Raw genomic sequence first — 19,530 nt, forward strand, 5'->3', positions numbered from 1 at the left:
TCCCCTTTCCACTTCCCTCATCAGTCTCTCCTCCCCTTTCCACTTCCCTCATCAGTCTCTCCTCCCCTTTCCACTTCCCTCATCAGTCTCTCCTCCCCTTTCCACTTCCCTCAGTATCTCCTCCCCTTTCCACCCTCATCAGTCTCTCCCCCTTTCCACTTCCCTCATCAGTCTCTCCCCCCTTTCCACTTCCCTCATCAGTCTCTCCTCCCCTTTCCACTTCCCTCATCAGTCTCTCCCCCTTTCCCCTTTCCACTTCCCTCATCAGTCTCTCCTTCCCACTCCTTCTCACCCATCTCCTGGTCCTCCTGTACCCTCTGTCTCTCCCTGGCGAAGGCCTGCAGCCAGCGTTGTCTATCCTGGGGTTTCCTGCAGCAGAGGTAACACAGGGTCTCCAGGGTAGAGCTGTTCCGGAGCCGCAAGGCGTTCTTCAGCAAGATGCCCAGCTCGGGGTCCCTGCCATCGGGCATCTGCAGCACCGATGTGTTGTCCATGTCCAGGCGACCACGGTAGTGCAGCAGGTCACGGCGCAGTACGTCCTTCTTACAGAACACCAGCTGGTGGTCGAACAGGAAGAAGCTGCGCTGCTGCGTCTTGTTGCCCTGCCGGACAATCCGGGTGAGTTCCCCAGAGTGGATCAGCTCCGAGCTGCACTCCAGAACATCCGCTCCCTGGGAGAGAGCACACACAGAGAGAGAGAGGGGAGTGAACCAGTATCTGGGCAGAGGAGGAGACAATGAATATGACTAGTCTCATCTCTAGCCTAGTTTGCTACCATTTATTTTCCCATTAGACAGCTATGCAAGCATTATGTCAAAATATCAGTTACTCACTAAATATGTTTCGCTGAGCAACTATCGTCATTTACTGCCGTCCTACCAGGTATGTATATTCCCCAAAAAAGTCTACATAAAAATATACATGTGCCAAATCCACCTCTTCGGAAAGCCCTCTAAAAACATACCCTATTCAGTCTACTTGATCTCTAAAAACATACACTATTGTGTCTACTTAACCTACTTGATCTCTATTACCATGGTCTACTTAACCTACTGGCATTAAATATGATTACAGGTTGATTGATGATTGGTTAGTGTACTGGTGCTGGATCAGCCGACATGCACGTGGTTGTAATGAGGGATTTTATTGGCGGTACCGAAGAGGTGATTTGAGACTAGTCATTCATTGTCTCCTCCTCTGCCCAGATACTGGTTCAGAGAGGGGGTTGCATTTGTCAGATCATTGATTGAGTCAGTCTACATCTGAAATGGTTAGTGCTAGCCGGGATCCTTGGGAAGTCTCTACCCCTAACCCCCTACCCTTACCATAACCCTCAACTTTTTTACATTTCAACATCAAATGGAGTAGGGATGCCCCAAGGACCCCGGATAGCATGGACCCATGTTAAACGACACCTTATTTCCCAGACTGAGTACAGGAGACGAGCACAAGGTTGAAATGGGTTTTGATGCAAAGCCTTAACATAAACACTGTAGTAGCCATGTAATAGTATGGTGGTAACAGGTTCCTCCTACAGTAACAATGTAAAAAAGTTGTGAGGAGCCTCACCTCCCAGCGTAGGATGGCCACCTGCCAGTGAGCTATGGCGTCAACACTCTCCAGCCTCCTTTTCCCCTCGTTGATCAGGCTCGCCACATTCTTCATCGCCTCGTACGCGTCACTAACTCCACCATAGTCACTACAGAACACAACATCAACAGCATTGGAGTGTGTGAAAAGGTTTGTGTGAGTGGGTATATACGCTGTGAAGTCCGTAAAGAAAGTGTCCAGTGTGTGTTGTGGCCTACCTGTGGTCTTTGGGGGTGTATTTGAGCAGCTCTCCCAGCTGCAGGGGGTACTTGCAGATCTTCTGGACAGGCGTGAGCAGGAAGCCGGCGATGGAGATGTCAATCATCTGCTGCAGCAGCCGGCAGGCCTCAAAGAAGTGCTTGTACCTGCCCAGCTTCATGAGGCGCTGCAGCTCCCCACACGCTGCAGGGTGGGTGTTACAGTACTCAGAGTAGATGGAAAAACCCTCCCCCTGAGAGAGAGGATAAGAGGATGGGGGGGGTGAGTGAAGAGGGTGAGAGAGTGGGTAAGGAAGGAAAGAGGGTGGGGGGTGGAACAGCCGGGAGGGAGAGAGGCAAAATAGTTCAATAGAGCCAAACGGGGATATGACGGTGTTGAAATGTATAACTGTGTAAAGTACTCACGGAGCAAAAAGATAATGGTATGGAAAAACGCTGGATCCAATTCTGAAAAAAGTGTGTGTGTGTAAAGAAAGTGTGAACACAAAGGGTATAGCGTACCTGTAAGAGGAAACAGGCTCCTATCTCACTGAGGTGAGGCTGGTCTGTGTTGTACTTCCTCTCCAGGTCTTTGAGGAACTGTCTCTGGAACTTGTAGATGTCCTCGATGTTACTGAAGATGGTCTTCAGCTGCAGCTCAGTGAACATGCCCGGGTGTTTACTACACTGACGGATATAGCCCTGGGAAAAGCATTAGACATTTTGTCTGGGTCAAAATGAGGCTTAAGTGGTGGGGCGCAGCCAATGGTGTGGTCTCCAATCAAACATTTTAGAGGCCCTCCTGTTGGGCGCAGTGACAAAATGTAGCTGTTTTAAAGCTAATGTGTACATTTATACACATTTTACATGATATAGAAAATGTGCAGTTTTAAAGCAAATGTCCTGCAATTCTACACATTTCACCATAGCTTATGCTATCTGAGCAACACAAACAAACAAAATCAATGGGGGCCCCCCTGACTGTCTAGCTTTAATTTTTGTGATTGTTAGTTCTCAAAGATGATCTTATCACAAAATGCACTAGTATGTTATCTTTTCTACATACTAAAACTAGATAAAGTCTTTTAAGTTAACACTGGAAAAAAAAATGTCTATCCTGAAAATAATTTTCATAAAAATAACACTAATAAAAATGTATCTATTTGGATATAGGCCCCTGAAAAAACAGGTGGCCCACCCAAGACTTTTCTATGCAGAAAAAAACAGACATAGATGTTGTGTTCAATGCTAAGGTTTGACCAGCAGGGGGAGCCAATGGGCAGAATAGCTGGTGGCAATCCAGAGTCCTAGTTGTAATATCAGTGATGGTGGAAAGAGATGGGTTAGGGTCGGTTAATGTTGGTGGTTGTGGTCGAGCCTCCACCCACCTCACAGATGTCCCGGAGATGTTTGATGTAAATGCGTTCAGTATTCATGATCTCTTTGACCACGTTAGTCCTCATCTGCTCACGGTGCTCGGCGCTGTGTGTGTGAGTGTCCCGGGTGTCAGTGTGTGGGTCCTCTTGGTCCAGAGCACAACTCTCTATACTTTCTGCTCCTGAGTCCTCCTCCTGGTTCACACGAACCTGTCAATCAAAACACACTCCCCCACATTACCAGGGAAACCAGTCACACAGTCCACCTAGTTAACTAGCATCTATAAATGAAACTTAACCCAACCTACATCCCTATGGTAACATTAGAAACACCATGTATGGTTAACAAGCCCCTGTCCGTCAACAACAATCACCAATAAGGGAAATTACCAAACGGTCACCCACCTATCAATTAACTGGCCTCGCCATGGTTACCATAGCTTGCCTTACTAAGACGTAACTGTCAATCAACACAAGTCACCAGGGAAACCACTGAAACCTCTGAACCCCTCAGCTCTTGAACACACACTACTAAGGGGCGTGGTTGGCGCGAAGCCAGTTTCAGAGCCTTTGGCTGGGAGGGTCTACAGTAAACATCAATTACACAGGGAGGTCAATATCCACTTAGACAAAACATGGACACTTCTATTTCAACAACCCAACCATCATGTCTTGTACAGACAGTTTTGTTTGTGGCCCTTTGTTTAGTTTTTTGCTTTATGGCCTGAGCTATATCTTGGTGTTGTGTAAAAATAGAAATAAAAACATGAAGAAATGGTGAATAATTGACTGATTGAAATTGTAAATGTAAGAAGAAAAAAAATCAGGGTTAGTGCACCAGAAGGACTTGATGACACAGTGCACAAAATGTACTTTTCATGTACCGAATAAAATTCTAAAGTTCAATGTGTTTTCAACTCCGCATTTCGCATTTCAACTCCGATAGTTTTGTCACAAAAACGGTTGAGTTAAATAGCAAATGTGCCTACTCTGGTCTTTGGAAATTTCTTGCATAATACATTTTACCGACACAAAATGATCCCACCATGTCGAACAAACAAATGATCTGTCGGAATTTATAAAATTGTACCAAAACTCCCTGATTCCATCACAGCTGTTGCGATTTTGTATTTTTTTTTTTTTATACGGTATGACTTTACTCACAAAAACTGGATGGAAAAGTGATTAGAGTAGTTTTACCCTGACGAAGCTAGAGGGGAACCAGGCCTCCCTGTCTGCCCCCATGCCCCACCACCAGTCCTTGTGAGGGGCCTCCAGCACCCGGATCACATCCCCCGCCTTGAACGCCAGCTCCTGCTCCTCCATCGTCACATGGTCCCACAGGGCCTCCGCATACACTGCTTGACCCTGGCTTATCCACTGACACACACACACAGAGAGAGATATATATATAAACAAACTATTACATCAGACTGTCTGATGGCTGAAGATTTTCCAGTTAAAGAAATGAGGAGTCACATTATTCCCCTGATGTTTCTATGTACTCAGAGTTACAGAGTCAGAGATACAGAGTTTCATGTAATGACAGACACACACAGATAAATACAGATTACATGCACAGCACACTCATGTCCGACACACAGATTATGTTTGGACTTGGACACCACAAATTTGGACCAAAAGAGATCACACACAATCACATAGAAATAGAAACATCAGAGACGACTTGGCAGAAACGGCATGTTGACTTGGAGACGTTACCAGGTAACAGGTCTGTTGCCAGGTAACAGAACACACTCTGCACCCAGGTGGGCAGCTCACCTGGCTGAGAGCAGACAGCTCCACCCCAGGCTGCAGGTACGTTGTGACGTCGCTGAGCTCATCGAAGCTCCCCTCCTCCTCACTCACACTGTCACCATCCACCGCTGCAGAACGCTCTGAGCCGGCATCTGCTTTGGGGAGAATACAGTTACAAACATTATACATGCTCACGCACACACTGCCTCATTCTCACACACCCTCACCACTCAACCCCACTGCCTCATTCTCACACACCCTCAACCCCACTGCCTCATTCTCACCACTCAACCCCACTCTGCCTCATTCTCGCACACCCACTGCCTCATTCTCGCTCACCCACTGCCTCATTCTCGCTCACCCACTGCCTCATTCTCGCTCACCCACTGCCTCATTCTCGCACACCCACTGCCTCATTCTCGCACACCCACTGCCTCATTCTCGCACACCCACTGCCTCATTCTCGCACACCCACTGCCTCATTCTCGCACACCCTCACCACTCAACCCCACTCTGCCTCATTCTCACAGACAAGCTCTCTCCATCTTTATTCCTCTCTTTCACACACACACACACCCACCCTCAACACTGAGGACTCTGTGTAGTTTGCGTCGTCCGAGGCGGTCCAGTCCGATGGGGGTGCTCTGGGAGAAGGTGGAGGGGCGGAACCTGGCCGACACCGCTTTGTAGGGGGGCACTTGGTGGGACGGGACAGGGGGGCGCAACAGGGGCTAGAGGGACATGGAGAGGACAGTGTTAGGGCCTTTGGGAACAAATCACAAACAGGGCATTATGATACATACTGGGCATTTCCTCTGGAATACAGATGGTGTAAATGATTTCACTGAGTTACAGTTCATAAGGAAATCAGTTCATAGATTCGGGCCTAATGAATTGATTTACAGAATGGAAATACAGATATGTACATTACCAGCCAAAAGTTCGGACACCCTACTCATACCAGGGTTTTTCTTAATTTTTTACATTGTAGAATAATAGTGAAGATGTCAAAACTATGAAATAACACATGGAATCATGTAAAAACAAAAAAAAAAAGTGTTAACTAAATCAAAATACATTTTATATTTGAGATTCTTCAAAGTAGCCAACCTTTGCCTTGATGACAGCTTTGCACACTCTTGGCATTCTCTCAACCAACTTCATGAGTAAGTCGCCTGGAATGCATTTCAATTAACATGTGTGACATGTTAAGTTCATTTGTGGAATTTCTTTCCTTCTTAATGAGCTAATCAATTGTGTTGTGACAAGGTAGGGGCGGTATACAGAAGAAAGCCCTATTTGGTAAAATACCAAGTCCATATTATGGTAGGAACGACAGTCCATTACTTTAAGACATGAAGGTCAGTCAACACGGAACATTTCAAGAACTTTAAAAGTTTCTTCAAGTGCAGTTGCAGAAACCATCAAGTGGTATGATGAAACTGGCTCTCATGAGGACAGCCACAGGAAAGGAATGCCCAGAGTTCTCTGCTGCAGAGGATAAGTTCATTAGTAAACTGCACCTCAGATTATTTGGGCTGCAAATGCTTCAGAGTTTAAGTAACAGATACATCTCAACTGTTCAGAGGAGACTACGTGAATCAGGCCTTCATGGTTGAATTGCTGCAAAGAAACCACTACTAAAGGAAACCAATATTAAGAAGAGACTTGCTTGGGCCAAGAAACACAAGCAATGGACATTAGACCTGTGGAAATCTGTCCTTTGGTCTGATGAGTCCGAATTAGATTTTTGGTTCCAACCGCCGTGTCTTTGTGAGACGTAGAGTAGGTGAACGGATTATCTCTGCATGTGTGATTGTGTGGGGGTGCTTTGCTGGTGACACTCTCTGTGATTTATTTAGAATTCAAGGCACACAACTGGCATGGTTACCACAGCATTCTGCAGTGATACACATGTGGGAACTCCTTCAAGACTGTTGGAAAAACATTCCTCATGAAGCTGGTTGAGAGAATGCCAATAGTGTGCAAAGCTATCAAAGGCAGAGAGTAGCTACTTTGAAGAATCTAAAATATATCTTGATTTGTTTAACACTTTTTTAGTTACTACATGATTTCATGTGTTATTTCATAGTTTCGATGTCTTCAATATTATTCTACAAAGTATAAATTAGTAAAAATAAAGAAAAACCCTTGAATGAGTAGGTGTGTCCAAACATTTGACTGGTATTGTATCTGTTGGTCACAGATACATTTAAAAAAAGGGAGAGGCAAGGATCCTAAAACCAGGCAGTATTTGGTGTGACCACCATTTGCCTCATGCAGCGCGACACGTCGCAGAGTTGATCAGACTGTTGATCGTGGCCTGTGGAATGCTGTCCCACTCCTCTTCCATGGCTGTGTGAAGTTGCTTGATATTGGAGGGAACTGGACCAGTCATACATGTCGATCCAGAGAATCCCAAACATGCTCAACGGGTGACATGTCTGAGTATGCATGCATTGAAGAACTGGGACATGTTCAGCTTCAAGTAATTACTTACAGATCCTTGCGACATGGGGCCGTGCATCATCATGCTGAAACATGAGGTGATGGTGGCAGATGAATGGCACGACAACGGGCCTCAGAATCCCGTCACCGTATAGCTGTGCATTCAAAATGCCATCCGTAAAATGCTAAATGTGTTTGTCTGTAACTTTTGCCTGCCCATACCATAACCTTACCACCACCATGGGGGACTCTGTTCACAACGTTGACATCAGCAAACCGCTCGCCCACACAACACCATATACGCATGCTGCCAGCCATTTGCTCGTGAAGAGAACACTTATCCAACGTGCCAGTGGCAATCGAAGGTGAGCATTTTTCCACTAAAGTCAGTTACGACGCCGAACTGCAGTCAAGTCAAGACGACAAGCAGCCAGATGAGCTTCCCTGAGAAGTTTCTGACAGTTTGTGCAGAAATTCTTCAGTTAAACAAACCCACAGTTTCATCAGCTGTCCAGTTGGCTGGTCTCAGACAATCCCGCAGGTGAAGATGTGGATGTCCTGGGCTGGCGTGGTTACATGTGGTCTGCGGTTGTGAGGCCAGTTGGTCGCACTGCCAAATTCTGTAAAATGACGTTGGAGGTGGCTTATGGTAGAGAAATTAACATTCAATTCTGACAACAACTTAAGACATCTGTGGCATGGTGTTGTGACAAAACTGCACATGTTAGAGGGGCCTTTTATTGCCCCCAGCACAAGGTGCACCTGTGTAATGATCGTGCTGTTTAATCAGATTCTTGATATGCCACACCTGTCAGGTGGATGGATGGATTATCTTGGCAAAGGAGAACTGCTCACTAACAGGGATGTAAAAAAATCTGCACAAAATGGGAGAAACAAGCTTTTGGTTCATATGGAAAATTTCTGGGATCTTTAATTTCAGCTCATGAAACATGGGACCAACACTTTACATGTTGAGTTTATATATCTAGCCATTGTTTAGAGGTGAGGTTCTTACAGAAGGCAGACGGTCCTCTCTCTCCTCAGCTCCTCCAATAACAGACATTGGCTGTCTCCTCCGGCACGGGAGATCTCCATTCATATTGTAGTTCTCTGTGCTGTCACTGTCCTGCGAGCCTCCATTGCTTTTGCCGTCTTGATAGAGAGTTCCATTTGTAGTCCTCTCCTTTGGATGTAGCTCCGTCTCCTCCTCGGGGATGGCGTACTTCCTGGCTACCAGCTGAGCGTAGTCAGAGATTGGTCGAGGCCTCGATCGGCCCGCCCTTTGCCTGGGGATGAAGGACGTGGACGTTTCTGTGGAACCTATTTTCGTCGGTGACATGGGAGACTCTGGGGGCCATGTTGGTGTGAGAGAAGGGGTACTGGTGGCTGAAGGAGGGGGCGTCTCTTCACCCCCTAATAGTGCCTCTCTGCCCTGTTCGTCTAACGTACCCTGAAGGAGATAGCAAAGATGAAAGGTCAATGAGATGCCCCAATGTTTGCTTCTAACAAACATCTGCAGGAAGGAAAGTCTGAATCAAAAACAGAGCATGCCATTTAGTTGACGTGTCATTAATGTGGAAAGTTATTACTAGTATATCTTTGGACTCTAATATATATTTGCACATTCTTTTTCCCATATCACATAACCTCAAGAAATAAAAAGGTCTTATCAAATTATATGTGTACACACAAGTAGGAGTGATAGCAGAGTACACATTTATTCCTATTTAGGTTACTGGTCATTTAAAAAATAGAGCAATGTTTAATCTGTAACTGACCAGAAAGCTTACTACTGTAATGTGTTCTGTTTAAGGCTAGTTTGACATTAGTATTGTTTTTCCCCCCAAAAGAGAGAGGGGTAAACTCATTTGAACGCAATCACTTTGACAGTACCCCTTTTAAATTTGAACGAAACCTTTCATACATACAGTGCCTTCAGAAAGTATACATACCCCTCGACTTATTCTACAGCCTGTGTCACAGCCTGAATTCAAAATGGATTAAATAGATTTTTCTATTTATACAACTCCAGTACGAACTTGGGAGAGACGAAGGTCGAGAGCCAAGCGTCCTCCGAAATACAACCCAACCAACCTGCACTGCTTCTTAACACAGCGTGCATCCAACTCGGAAGCCAGCGAGATGAGACAAGGATATCCCTACCGGCCAAACAATCCCTAACCCGGACGACGCTAGGCCAATTGTGCGTCGCCCCATGGACTTCCCGGTTGCGGCCGGCGGCAACAGAGCATGGACTCGAACCAGAGTCTCTGGTGGCACAGCTTGCAGTGCCTTAGACCACTGCGCCACCCAGGAGGCCCCAGACAACCATTTAAGTCTAGCCATAGATTTTTCAAGCAGGTTTAAGTCAAAACTGTAACTCAGGAACATTCACAATCTTCTTGGTAAGCAACTCCAAAGTAGATTTGGCCTTCTGTTTTAGGTTATTGTCCTGCTGAAAGGTGAATTCATCTTCCAGTGGCTGGTGGAAAGCAGACAACCAGATTTTCCTCTAGGATTTTGCCTGTGCTTAGCTCAATTCCGTTTCATACTGAAAAACACACAGTTCTTAAAAGATTACAAGCATACCCATAACATGATGCAGCCACCACCATGCTTGAAAAAAATGGAACAGTACTCAGTAATGTGTTGTATTGGATTTGCCCCAAACCTAACTTTGTATGTATTCAGGACAAAAAGTGAATTACTTTGCCAATTTTTTGCAGTATTACTTTAGTGCCTTCTTGCAAACAGGATGCATGTTGTGGAATAGTTTTATTCTGTTAGGATTCCTTATTTTCACTGTCAATTAGGTTAGTGTTGTGGAGTAACTACAATGTTGATACATCCTCAGTTTTCTCCTATAACAGCCATTAAACTCTGTAACCGTTTTAAAGTCACCATTGGCCTCTCCGGCAAATAAGTTAGGAAGAAAGACCATCTTCATAGTGACTGGGTGTATTGATACACCATCCAAAGTATAATTGATAAATTCTCCATGCTCAAAGGGATATTCAATGTCTGCTTTTAAATGTTTTATTTTTTACCTATCTACAAATAGGTGATGATCTTTGCGAGGCATTGGAAAACCTCCATGGTCTTTGTGGTTGAATCTATGTTTGAAATTCACTGCTCGACTAAGGGACCTTACAATTATCTGTATGTTTGGGGTAGAGAGACGAGGGAGTAATTCAAAAATAATTTTAAAACACTTATTGTACAGAGTGAGTCCATGCAATTTATGTAACTTTGTTTAAATCAAAAGGGGTGGTGTCAAATAGTGATTGAATTCAATTGCATTTACCCAGAGATGTCCTCTTACCTGCTGGTCCTCCTGATCTTGGTCTGGTCTGGTCCATACGCACTGGAAATGTACACAGTGGATCAGCATCATGGTCAAATGACAACCCACTGGCAGGTCTCTGTCCCGAGGCCTGGGTCTCCCTCTTCTTTAGTCCTCTACTGTACGTTCCCCTGCTTCTCGCTCTTCAACCAAAGTAAATGTGCTCCTTCCCCTCATCTTATCAGCTAAAATCTGCCATCATGGTCCTCGATCAAATAAACCAGTCTTCTGATCGACCTCTAGTCCTCTAACAACCCTAGTGTATTATTCCTGGTTGTGTCTGTAGCGTTTTCCTACAACTCCCTCAGTAAACTCTCCCAGGCTCAGTGTGACTAGTGGCCTTTGTCCCCGTGGCCTGCCTGCTGTTGAGGGCAGAGAGTGGCTGGCTGGGGGGGTAAGGGAGGGGACAGCAGTGCATTTACTGATAACCACACAGCCAACCAGCCACAGCACACTGGAACGGGAACACTGCTTGCTTACGCAATCCCACCACCACCAATCATAAACAAATCCTAATAATTAACTGTGCCTGTTCTACTCCTTCAGAGTGGCTGGGCTCCACAGCTGGCCTCTACAGTCACACAATCAAAGTGGGGAAAAATACACTGCCAACGCAGAGACACAGAGAGTAGAGTGACAGTAGATACGACACGGGGCTGGAGCCAATCAGCTGGGCTGTAGAGCTTGATTGACAATTGACTTGACCAATTAGGGTAGCTAGGTTTGAGTGTTGTTAAGACTGTCGCATGCTTCCTAGTCAAAACAGTTCACGTAAACATGAACATTTGGTATAGTTTTGGTGTTCGGCAGGTTCTTTTTCCTGGCTGTTCGTACACACACAGAGGCAAGTCGAAGCTCGGGGGGCCGAAGTCAACGCCCCTTCATCAGTACTACTCTTAAGCCTTATTCAGGATGGGTTTTACTGGGGGTGGTCGAATAATGTAATTATGTACACAAGCACAAAACACCACGTGTCATTTTATCCCCATCTGAATCTGCCATGTCAGTAATCGTTACATGTCAGGAGAGTAACAACCAGAACAACATACTGATAATACTAGTCGGTGTGATTTGAGAGAATTGTCTGAGTTTGACAGGTGTTGCTTGCAGTTTCAGCAAGAAAACAATAACTTCAACAAAGTGCTGCGCATAAGCTATATATGAATGGCCTGCATGTATTCACTTTCACAGTGAATACTTTTGTTTATACGTTTTGTGTATGAATTGAATATTGCCAAATGCATCAGTCAAAAATATGATGCCTATTTAATGGAACCCTTGCTGTTAATAGATCACAAACCAGCAGCATACAACTGACCTAAATGTTGGGAAATTACAACTTTTTCATCCAGTAGCTTAAAAATACATCTCAAGTGCACTGTTCAGCTCCCACCTGAAGGCTGGGGGGCATTCAGGACGTACTGTTCAGCTCCCACCTGAAGGCTGGGGGGCATTCAGGACATACTGTTCAGCTCCCACCTGAAGGCTGGGGGCATTCAGGACGTACTGTTCAGCTCCCACCTGAAGGCTGGGGGGCATTCAGGACGTACTGTTCAGCTCCCACCTGAAGGCTGGGGGGCATTGAGGACATACTGTTCAGCTCCCACCTGAAGGCTGGGGGGCATTCAGGACGTACTGTTCAGCTCCCACCTGAAGGCTGGGGGGCATTGAGGACGCACTGTTCAGCTCCCACCTGAAGGCTGGGGGGCATTCAGGACGTACTGTTCAGCTCCCACCTGAAGGCTGGGGGCATTCAGGACATACTGTTCAGCTCCCACCTGAAGGCTGGGGGCATTCAGGAACTGTTCAGCTCCCACCTGAAGGCTGGGGGCATTCAGGACATACTGTTCAGCTCCCACCTGAAGGCTGGGGGCATTCAGGACGTACTGTTCAGCTCCCACCTGAAGGCTGGGGGGCATTGAGGACGTACTGTTCAGCTCCCACCTGAAGGCTGGGGGGCATTCAGGACGTACTGTTCAGCTCCCACCTGAAGGCTGGGGGCATTCAGGACGTACTGTTCAGCTCCCACCTGAAGGCTGGGGGCATTCAGGACGTACTGTTCAGCTCCCACCTGAAGGCTGGGGGGCATTCAGGACATACTGTTCAGCTCCCACCTGAAGGCTGGGGGCATTCAGGACGTACTGTTCAGCTCCCACATGAAGGCTGGGGGCATTCAGGACGCACTGTTCAGCTCCCACCTGAAGGCTGGGGGCATTCAGGACGTACTGTTCAGCTCCCACCTGAAGGCTGGGGGCATTCAGGACGTACTGTTCAGCTCCCACCTGAAGGCTGGGGGGCATTCAGGACGTACCGCGGGTTACCAACATATCCTAATGACTATGATCACACTTCATCAATTCAAATATTATGGTGACACTATACCAAAGATGGTTTGGTACAGTTTAGAAACTTGGGAACCAAGTTTGCGTTATCAGTAGGGCTAGGCGGGATACCGGATTTGACTATATACCGGTATTGATGCCAAGACCGGTTTGGGTTTATACTTTACCTTCTTTAACGGTATTTGAATGTTTAATTTGTTAAATACACCGTAATACCTCTCTTCTCTCTCCATGCAGTGTTCCTCACAGACCTAGCCCCGCCCTCTGTCACTCAAGCTTCACCACAAGCCATTTGCTTTCAGTCTGCACGGTCAATGCAGCACATGTAACAATGTTGACGACAACGACAGTGTTTCCACTTTACTTCTTAATATAAATCCACAAGCTTTCTATGATCAAATCACTGTTCCCTTTGAGCCCGCTGATCAACAACAATATGTAGAGGATGGGGTCACTACCAGCACATCACTTTCACCTGATAACACCTTTCAGGTCAGTAGGCAAGCCATTCCAAAGCACTACAGGACAGAGCCAGTGTAGTATTTTGGACTATCAAAGTATTCTCTTACCTGCTTTGGTTCCGTCTTTCCCTCTGCGTTGACGTCTGGCTGGTGTTTGCTGTGACTCACACAGGGCTCCCGCTGGGGGTGTGGAGCGGAATCACACCGTGCTCTCCACCCATCTCCCTGTCTCTCCTGAGGCCTGTCCCCCTCACACAGGCTGCTCCGCTGAGCACGAGCACTCAGGGAAAATGAGGTTGTAGTGAAAGGCTGGTTAACGCTGGGAAAAGTGAAGACATGCTCTGGTTCCTCCTGGGGCTCTATGGGGAACAGGGCTGGGTGGTACTCAGACTGGGGCTGGGGGTGGATGGTAGGTGTGTGTTCCAGTCGTACTGAAGTGCTATTCCTCTTCCTCTCCGCTGCAGCTCTCGTTCTGGCGGGCGAGGGCCGGCGTTGGCGGTCGCTGGCGGGCAGGCAGGGCGTGCGGCGTGAGTAGTCATCATGGAGACGGCTGAGGGGTGACAAGGGGGTCACGGGGGAGCCCGGGGAGGTGACAGGAGGCGGGTTAGGTCTGCGTCTCACGGTCAGGTCAGTTATACTGCCCACTAGCTTCAACATGTGGCCCTTGGCCCCCACTGGACTCCTAAAGCGAACAGGGCTCTGGCTGCGGTCCCTAAGGTCACCAGATGAGGCACTGGCTGTTCTCTGGATGCTGGGGTCCCCATTGGCACCCGGGGAGTCTGTCTGAGGAGAGGGACAGGGGACTTTGTGTCTGAAAGGACCCTTGAAGAGGTGTAGGTTGTCTGCACTCTTGCTCAGTCTGCTTAGCGCATTCACGTTTTCATTCACACTCTCCTCCAAATGGAGGTTCACTTCTGACACTGAACCGGAGCCTGAACTTGGCCTCTGATTGGTTGAAACCCCCAGTCCTGGACCATCCCCTCGTTTCCCCTCCCCAGCGTCCAGCAGTGAGATGCGCCCCGCCCCGTACGCTCTCCGGATACTCCTGGAGAACCATGTGTTTCTCTGTAGTCCATCTTCCTCATCTACTACCTCCTCCTCATCTTCATTGTCAGAACCATAAGGGCTCAACCCAGCCATCTGTTGGCCAATAGACACCCCATTGGAGACTCTATAGCCCTTTCCACATCTAAGACTTGGGCTCTGACTGGTTGTGACCATTTCATTATCTCCACTCTGGATGGCTGCTGAGGTGTACTCGTCATCCTGATTGGCTGTCCCTCGGTTCTGGATACCCTGGAGCACTGAGGAGCGTAGCTTCTTAAAGGAGCCCATGACGGTCAGCCCTGACAGGCCTGGCCAAACCTGTGGGACCCCGGCACTGGATGGAGGGCCCTGGAAGGAGAGGGGCCTGGTAGAGCCCTGACTGTCCCCAGGAACAGTGCACTTCTTCTGGGTAGAGAAGAGCCTCATGATCCTGGAGGGGTGTCCTATCACAGGGCTGGACCAGGTGGCTGTGTTGAACCCGTTCAGTCTACTCTCTTCACTGTTAAAGTCACAGGTCATGGGCTGTACCTGAGCATCACACCTAGACAGCAAAGATGGGGGCACTGCCATCGAAACATGAGCTTTCAAGGGGTAAAGGTCGCTGAGGGGTCGGGGTGGAGGTCGAAGGTCAGGGTCGGATGTGGAGCCACGGCGGTAGGAGAGAGAGTCCTCGCTGGTGGACGGGGTTCCATCGCTCTGCCATGCCTAAAGAAACAATATAACATGTCTATCATTGTTTTATCACTCTTACTATGTACAGTGTCCTTGAAGACACTTCAATTTCAATGTTTTATTATCCCTTATTACAATGCTAAACACAGTGAAAATAAGAGCAGGTTAGCCCCCTAGTACCAGTAGCCTTTAACTCGCATTAACACTAGGCCTTTTATATTAATGTCATTTAGCAGATCTAAAACAGGTCTTATGCAGAGCCACTTACAGGGGCAATTAGGGTTAAGAGTGCCTTGCTCAAGGACACAGACAGAATTCCCCCAAACCTAGTCAGCTTGGGGATTCAAACCAACGACCTTTCGGTTACTGGCCCAGTGCTCTTAACCGCTAGCCTACCTGCCGTCTCCTTACACACAGCCCTCAATGTGGAACAAGACAGCAGTTGTACACCAACTCTAAAGACCTTTCATTAAGTATTTTACACCAGAGGCACACAAAAACACACTGCAAATTCAGAAGGTCATTCAGAGAAACAGAAAATACACATTATTCAAGTAACAGATGTAAAAAGGACTAATTATCTGTTCCGACAACTGAAGAACGAGTGCCACTGTCAGTATAATGTTTAGCCAATAATACTATGCATTTATGAGTGTGCGAACGGCATGTTGCTGTGAAGAGTGAATTGAATCTCTTACAGTAACCTAAACCTTAGTGTGTATGTGAGTGCAAGAAAAAGAGGGCATGAGATTCCTCTGCTTTGTCTCTACAGCATGTGTTTCTCAGCTTTGAGTGAGAGAGGATGAGAGAAAGATATCGCATGTCTCTCACTGTGGGATGCCATGTGAATCTCCTTGGCAATGTATATTTTCTATGGGCAAGGAGCAGTCGGCCCCATTGCAGGGATGAGTGTGTGTGCGCGAGCGCAGAGGTTAATGCAGGCCAGTCTTCGATGAAAGGCTTTGTGAGCATGACTAAGCAATGAGAATCACTAATCCATTGTGATTAATGCCACAAATTGCCCATTTTTTCCAGATTTGGCCGATGAAGAGTGGGAAAGCTGGTGTGACCCCTGCCTGTGCTTCTATCCTGGGATCTGTGCAGTTTAACGCTCTCTACATCTGTTTGCCTCACTCTACCTACCTCCCTCCCCGTCCACATCTCTCCCCCCTACTCGTATCTCTCCCCCCCTACTCGTGTCTCTCTCACTCTCTCCAATTGACTCCTCTCTCTCCACACTCCCTCTCAACTCACACTCCCCCTACGCCCCTTCTCTCTCGCGCTCCCCCTACTTCTCTCTCGCGCTCCCCCTACACCCCTTCACTCTCCCTCCCGCCACACGCCCCTTCGCTCTCCCACAAGGTGCCATTTCAAAATTAGGTTGTGCATCAGCAGTTTCTCTCTAATGTCAGTCACTGACCTCTTTCAGCAAAAAAGGTTTAGTTTGGTAAATTAGACTAGCCAATTATCTAAAATTGCAGTAATCATGGTCGAATGAACGATCGGGAGGACCCCATTGATTTTGTTTGTCACTCTCACTCAGATATCATATTTAAAACTGGAAACATCTCTCCACCCTATGGCAAAATGAGTAGAATTACATGGAATGAGTTATAAAATTGTAAAATCTCTACACCCCATGGCCAAATGTGTAGAATCTTCTCTCTCTCTGCTGTCCCAACAAAATGTTGCTTAGGGCCCCCAAAAGGCTAGGGCCTGACTGCATGTGTGGGTATGGATGTGGGTAAACAGACCCACAAGACACCTCATCAGTTCAGATCGTTTTGTGGGCCCCATCCCCATCAAAGTTGCTCACCCTGCTCTAACACCTGAGAGTGGGAGGGAGACTACATGATGTTGGCATACTCTTTTACCAAACTGATTCTCAATGCTACCTCTGCTGACAATTCACCCACGTCTCTCCATCACTCTCTCTCACCACTACTGTAAACAGAAAACCCCTGCTATAAACTAACTCCCACTATCACCATTACATAGCATTCCTCTAGGCTCTCCAGTAATACTAGGGCTGGAAGGTGTACCGAATTTGACTATATACTGGATTTGATGCACGGGCTGGTTTGGATTTTTACTCTACCTTCTATAACTGTATTTCAATGTTTGGTTTGTTAAATGTGATACGCAACTCCGGGACGTATAATGTCTGTTTTTTATAGTTTACTCCATTTGCTACTGCATGCCGCTAACTTATTCGTTTGTGTATCTTACGGTCTGTAAACTACTGTTTGCTAGTTTGTCTTTTCTTAGCAAGGTCTTGTTAAAATAATTTGTGTTAGCCGCTAATGCTAATCGCCAGTTAGCTGTCCAACATGCTAAATGTACTAAGAGTGACAGCAAATACAGCCTGGTACCAGTGCTGGTGTAGGCCTAGATAAGCATTTTTGTGCAACGCTATCTTATCAGAGAGGAATATGTGATATATGATTATGTTGGCTAGCTGGCTAAAACATGGAATGTAACCTCTAATTAGGAAACACTGACCAACACTTTGGTTCTCACCCTGCTTAATAATTCCTCCCCGGTTTAATAATTTGTCGTCATGTCAAACAATGTATTCTAGGTGCTACCCACTATATTCAAACCAGTGATTATTCTATTTGTCCATGATTCCAACAGTTCAATTAACTAGGCCTAGATGTTTTTGCCCATATCATGCTGTGTGAAACAGTGTGGGAAATAATAGTAAAATTGAAGGAAATGCTGAAAATTATTTTTGTTTGGAGTTGGATTGAACAGTATAAATGGAGAAAGCCCCATTGAAATCCCTTATAATGTATGCGTTGTCCCACTAGGGTCATGAACTAATGAGAAAGCATAACATGTTATTCAAAAACATGAAATACCGCCAAAAATGTGGCAAATATCGTGACATGACATTTTGTCCATAACGGCAGCCCTAAATAAGACAAGGTTGGGGAATGAAAGAGACTGCTCTAGCACTGAAAGGGCACACCAAGGCAGTCCTCTATCAATGCATTACCTCATACTCACCTTATCTTCCTATTCTACCACCCGCTCCACTACCTTGCACAATGCACACTACCCCTATGGCTTCTCTCTCAACCTGGTGCCAACATCCACAGCCCAGTTGGGACCTGTTTATTTGGCACGATACATCATAGGGTTCTGTTTCAAAGGAGTTGGAGTTACTGCCAGTACTTAAAATCTAGAGATCAGCCAACTTATTGTGTGTAGTTTTGCCCTGGCCAGCACAATAAGCTGCGTAGGACAGTGGAACCTCCTACCGTACTAGGTGCTACTCTACCCTCTTAGTACAACTAGTACATACAGTTGAAGTCAGAAGTTTACATACACCTTAGCCAATTACATTTAAACTCAGTTCCTGACATTTAATCCTAGTAAAAATTCCCTGTTTTAGGTCAGTTAGGATCCCCACTTTATTTTAAGAATGTGAAATGTCAGAATAATAGTAGAGAGAATGATTTCAGCTTTCTATTTCTTTCATCACATTCCCAGTGGGTTCGAGGTTGACATATACTCAATTAGTATTTTGTAGCATTGCCTTTAAATTGTTTAACTTGGGTCAAACGCTTCAGGTGGCCTTCCAGAATCTTCCCACTAAGTTGGGTGAATTTTGGCCCATTCCTCCTGACAGAGCTGGTGTAACGGAGTCAGGTTTGTAGGCCTCCTTGCTCGGACATGCTTTTTCAGTTCTGCCCACACATTTTCTATGGGATTGAAGTCAGTGCTTTGTGATGGCCACTCCAATACCTTGACTTTGTTGTCCTTAAGCCATTTTGCCACAACTTTGGATGTATGCTTAGGGTCATTGTCCATTTGCAAAACGTAGTCTGGCTTTATGGCGGTTTTGGAACAGTGGCTTCTTCCTTGCTGAGTGGCCTTTCAGGTTATGTCGATATAGGACTCGTTTTACTGTGGATATAGATACTTTTGTACCCGTTTCCTCCATCATCTTCACAAGGTCCTTTGCTGTTGTTCTGGGATTGATTTGCACTTTTCGCACCAAACTACCTTCATCTCTAGGAAACAAAATGAGTCTCCTTCCTGCGTGGTCCCATGGTGTTTATACTTGCGTACTATTGTTGTACAGATGAACATGGTACCTTTAGACGTTTGGAAATTGCTCCCAAGAATGAACCAGACTTGTGGAGGTCTCAAAAAAAAAAAATCTGAGGTCTTGGCTTATTTCTTTTGATTTTCCCATGATGTCAAGCAAAGGAGGTAATGAGTTTGAAGGTAGGCCTTGAAATACATCCACAGGAACACCTCCAATTCACTCAAATGATGTCAATT

The 19,530-nt window shown here is 46.3% G+C and overlaps 1 protein-coding gene across 2 annotated transcripts in view; it reads right to left on the reverse strand.

Moving 5' to 3' along the window:
• spata13 (spermatogenesis associated 13) overlaps positions 1 to 19,530 on the reverse strand; it is a 34,583-nt gene that overhangs the window by 3,929 nt on the left and 11,124 nt on the right. Inside the window, exons 2-12 of one of the 2 annotated variants that reach the window (XM_064949456.1) lie at positions 13,624 to 15,267; positions 10,692 to 10,733; positions 8,385 to 8,819; positions 5,502 to 5,652; positions 4,946 to 5,073; positions 4,364 to 4,543; positions 3,176 to 3,373; positions 2,310 to 2,489; positions 1,809 to 2,041; positions 1,570 to 1,699; positions 293 to 671 (exon numbers count right to left, since the gene is read on the reverse strand). In XM_064949456.1, coding sequence (XP_064805528.1) covers positions 293 to 671; positions 1,570 to 1,699; positions 1,809 to 2,041; positions 2,310 to 2,489; positions 3,176 to 3,373; positions 4,364 to 4,543; positions 4,946 to 5,073; positions 5,502 to 5,652; positions 8,385 to 8,819; positions 10,692 to 10,733; positions 13,624 to 15,267 — 3,700 coding nt within the window. The remainder of the gene's footprint in view (positions 1 to 292; positions 672 to 1,569; positions 1,700 to 1,808; positions 2,042 to 2,309; positions 2,490 to 3,175; positions 3,374 to 4,363; positions 4,544 to 4,945; positions 5,074 to 5,501; positions 5,653 to 8,384; positions 8,820 to 10,691; positions 10,734 to 13,623; positions 15,268 to 19,530) is intronic. The other variant, XM_064949457.1, reaches the window with a different exon arrangement.

Source organism: Oncorhynchus masou, chromosome 30 (genome assembly GCF_036934945.1).
Source record: "Oncorhynchus masou masou isolate Uvic2021 chromosome 30, UVic_Omas_1.1, whole genome shotgun sequence".
Lineage (NCBI taxonomy): Eukaryota > Metazoa > Chordata > Actinopteri > Salmoniformes > Salmonidae > Oncorhynchus > Oncorhynchus masou.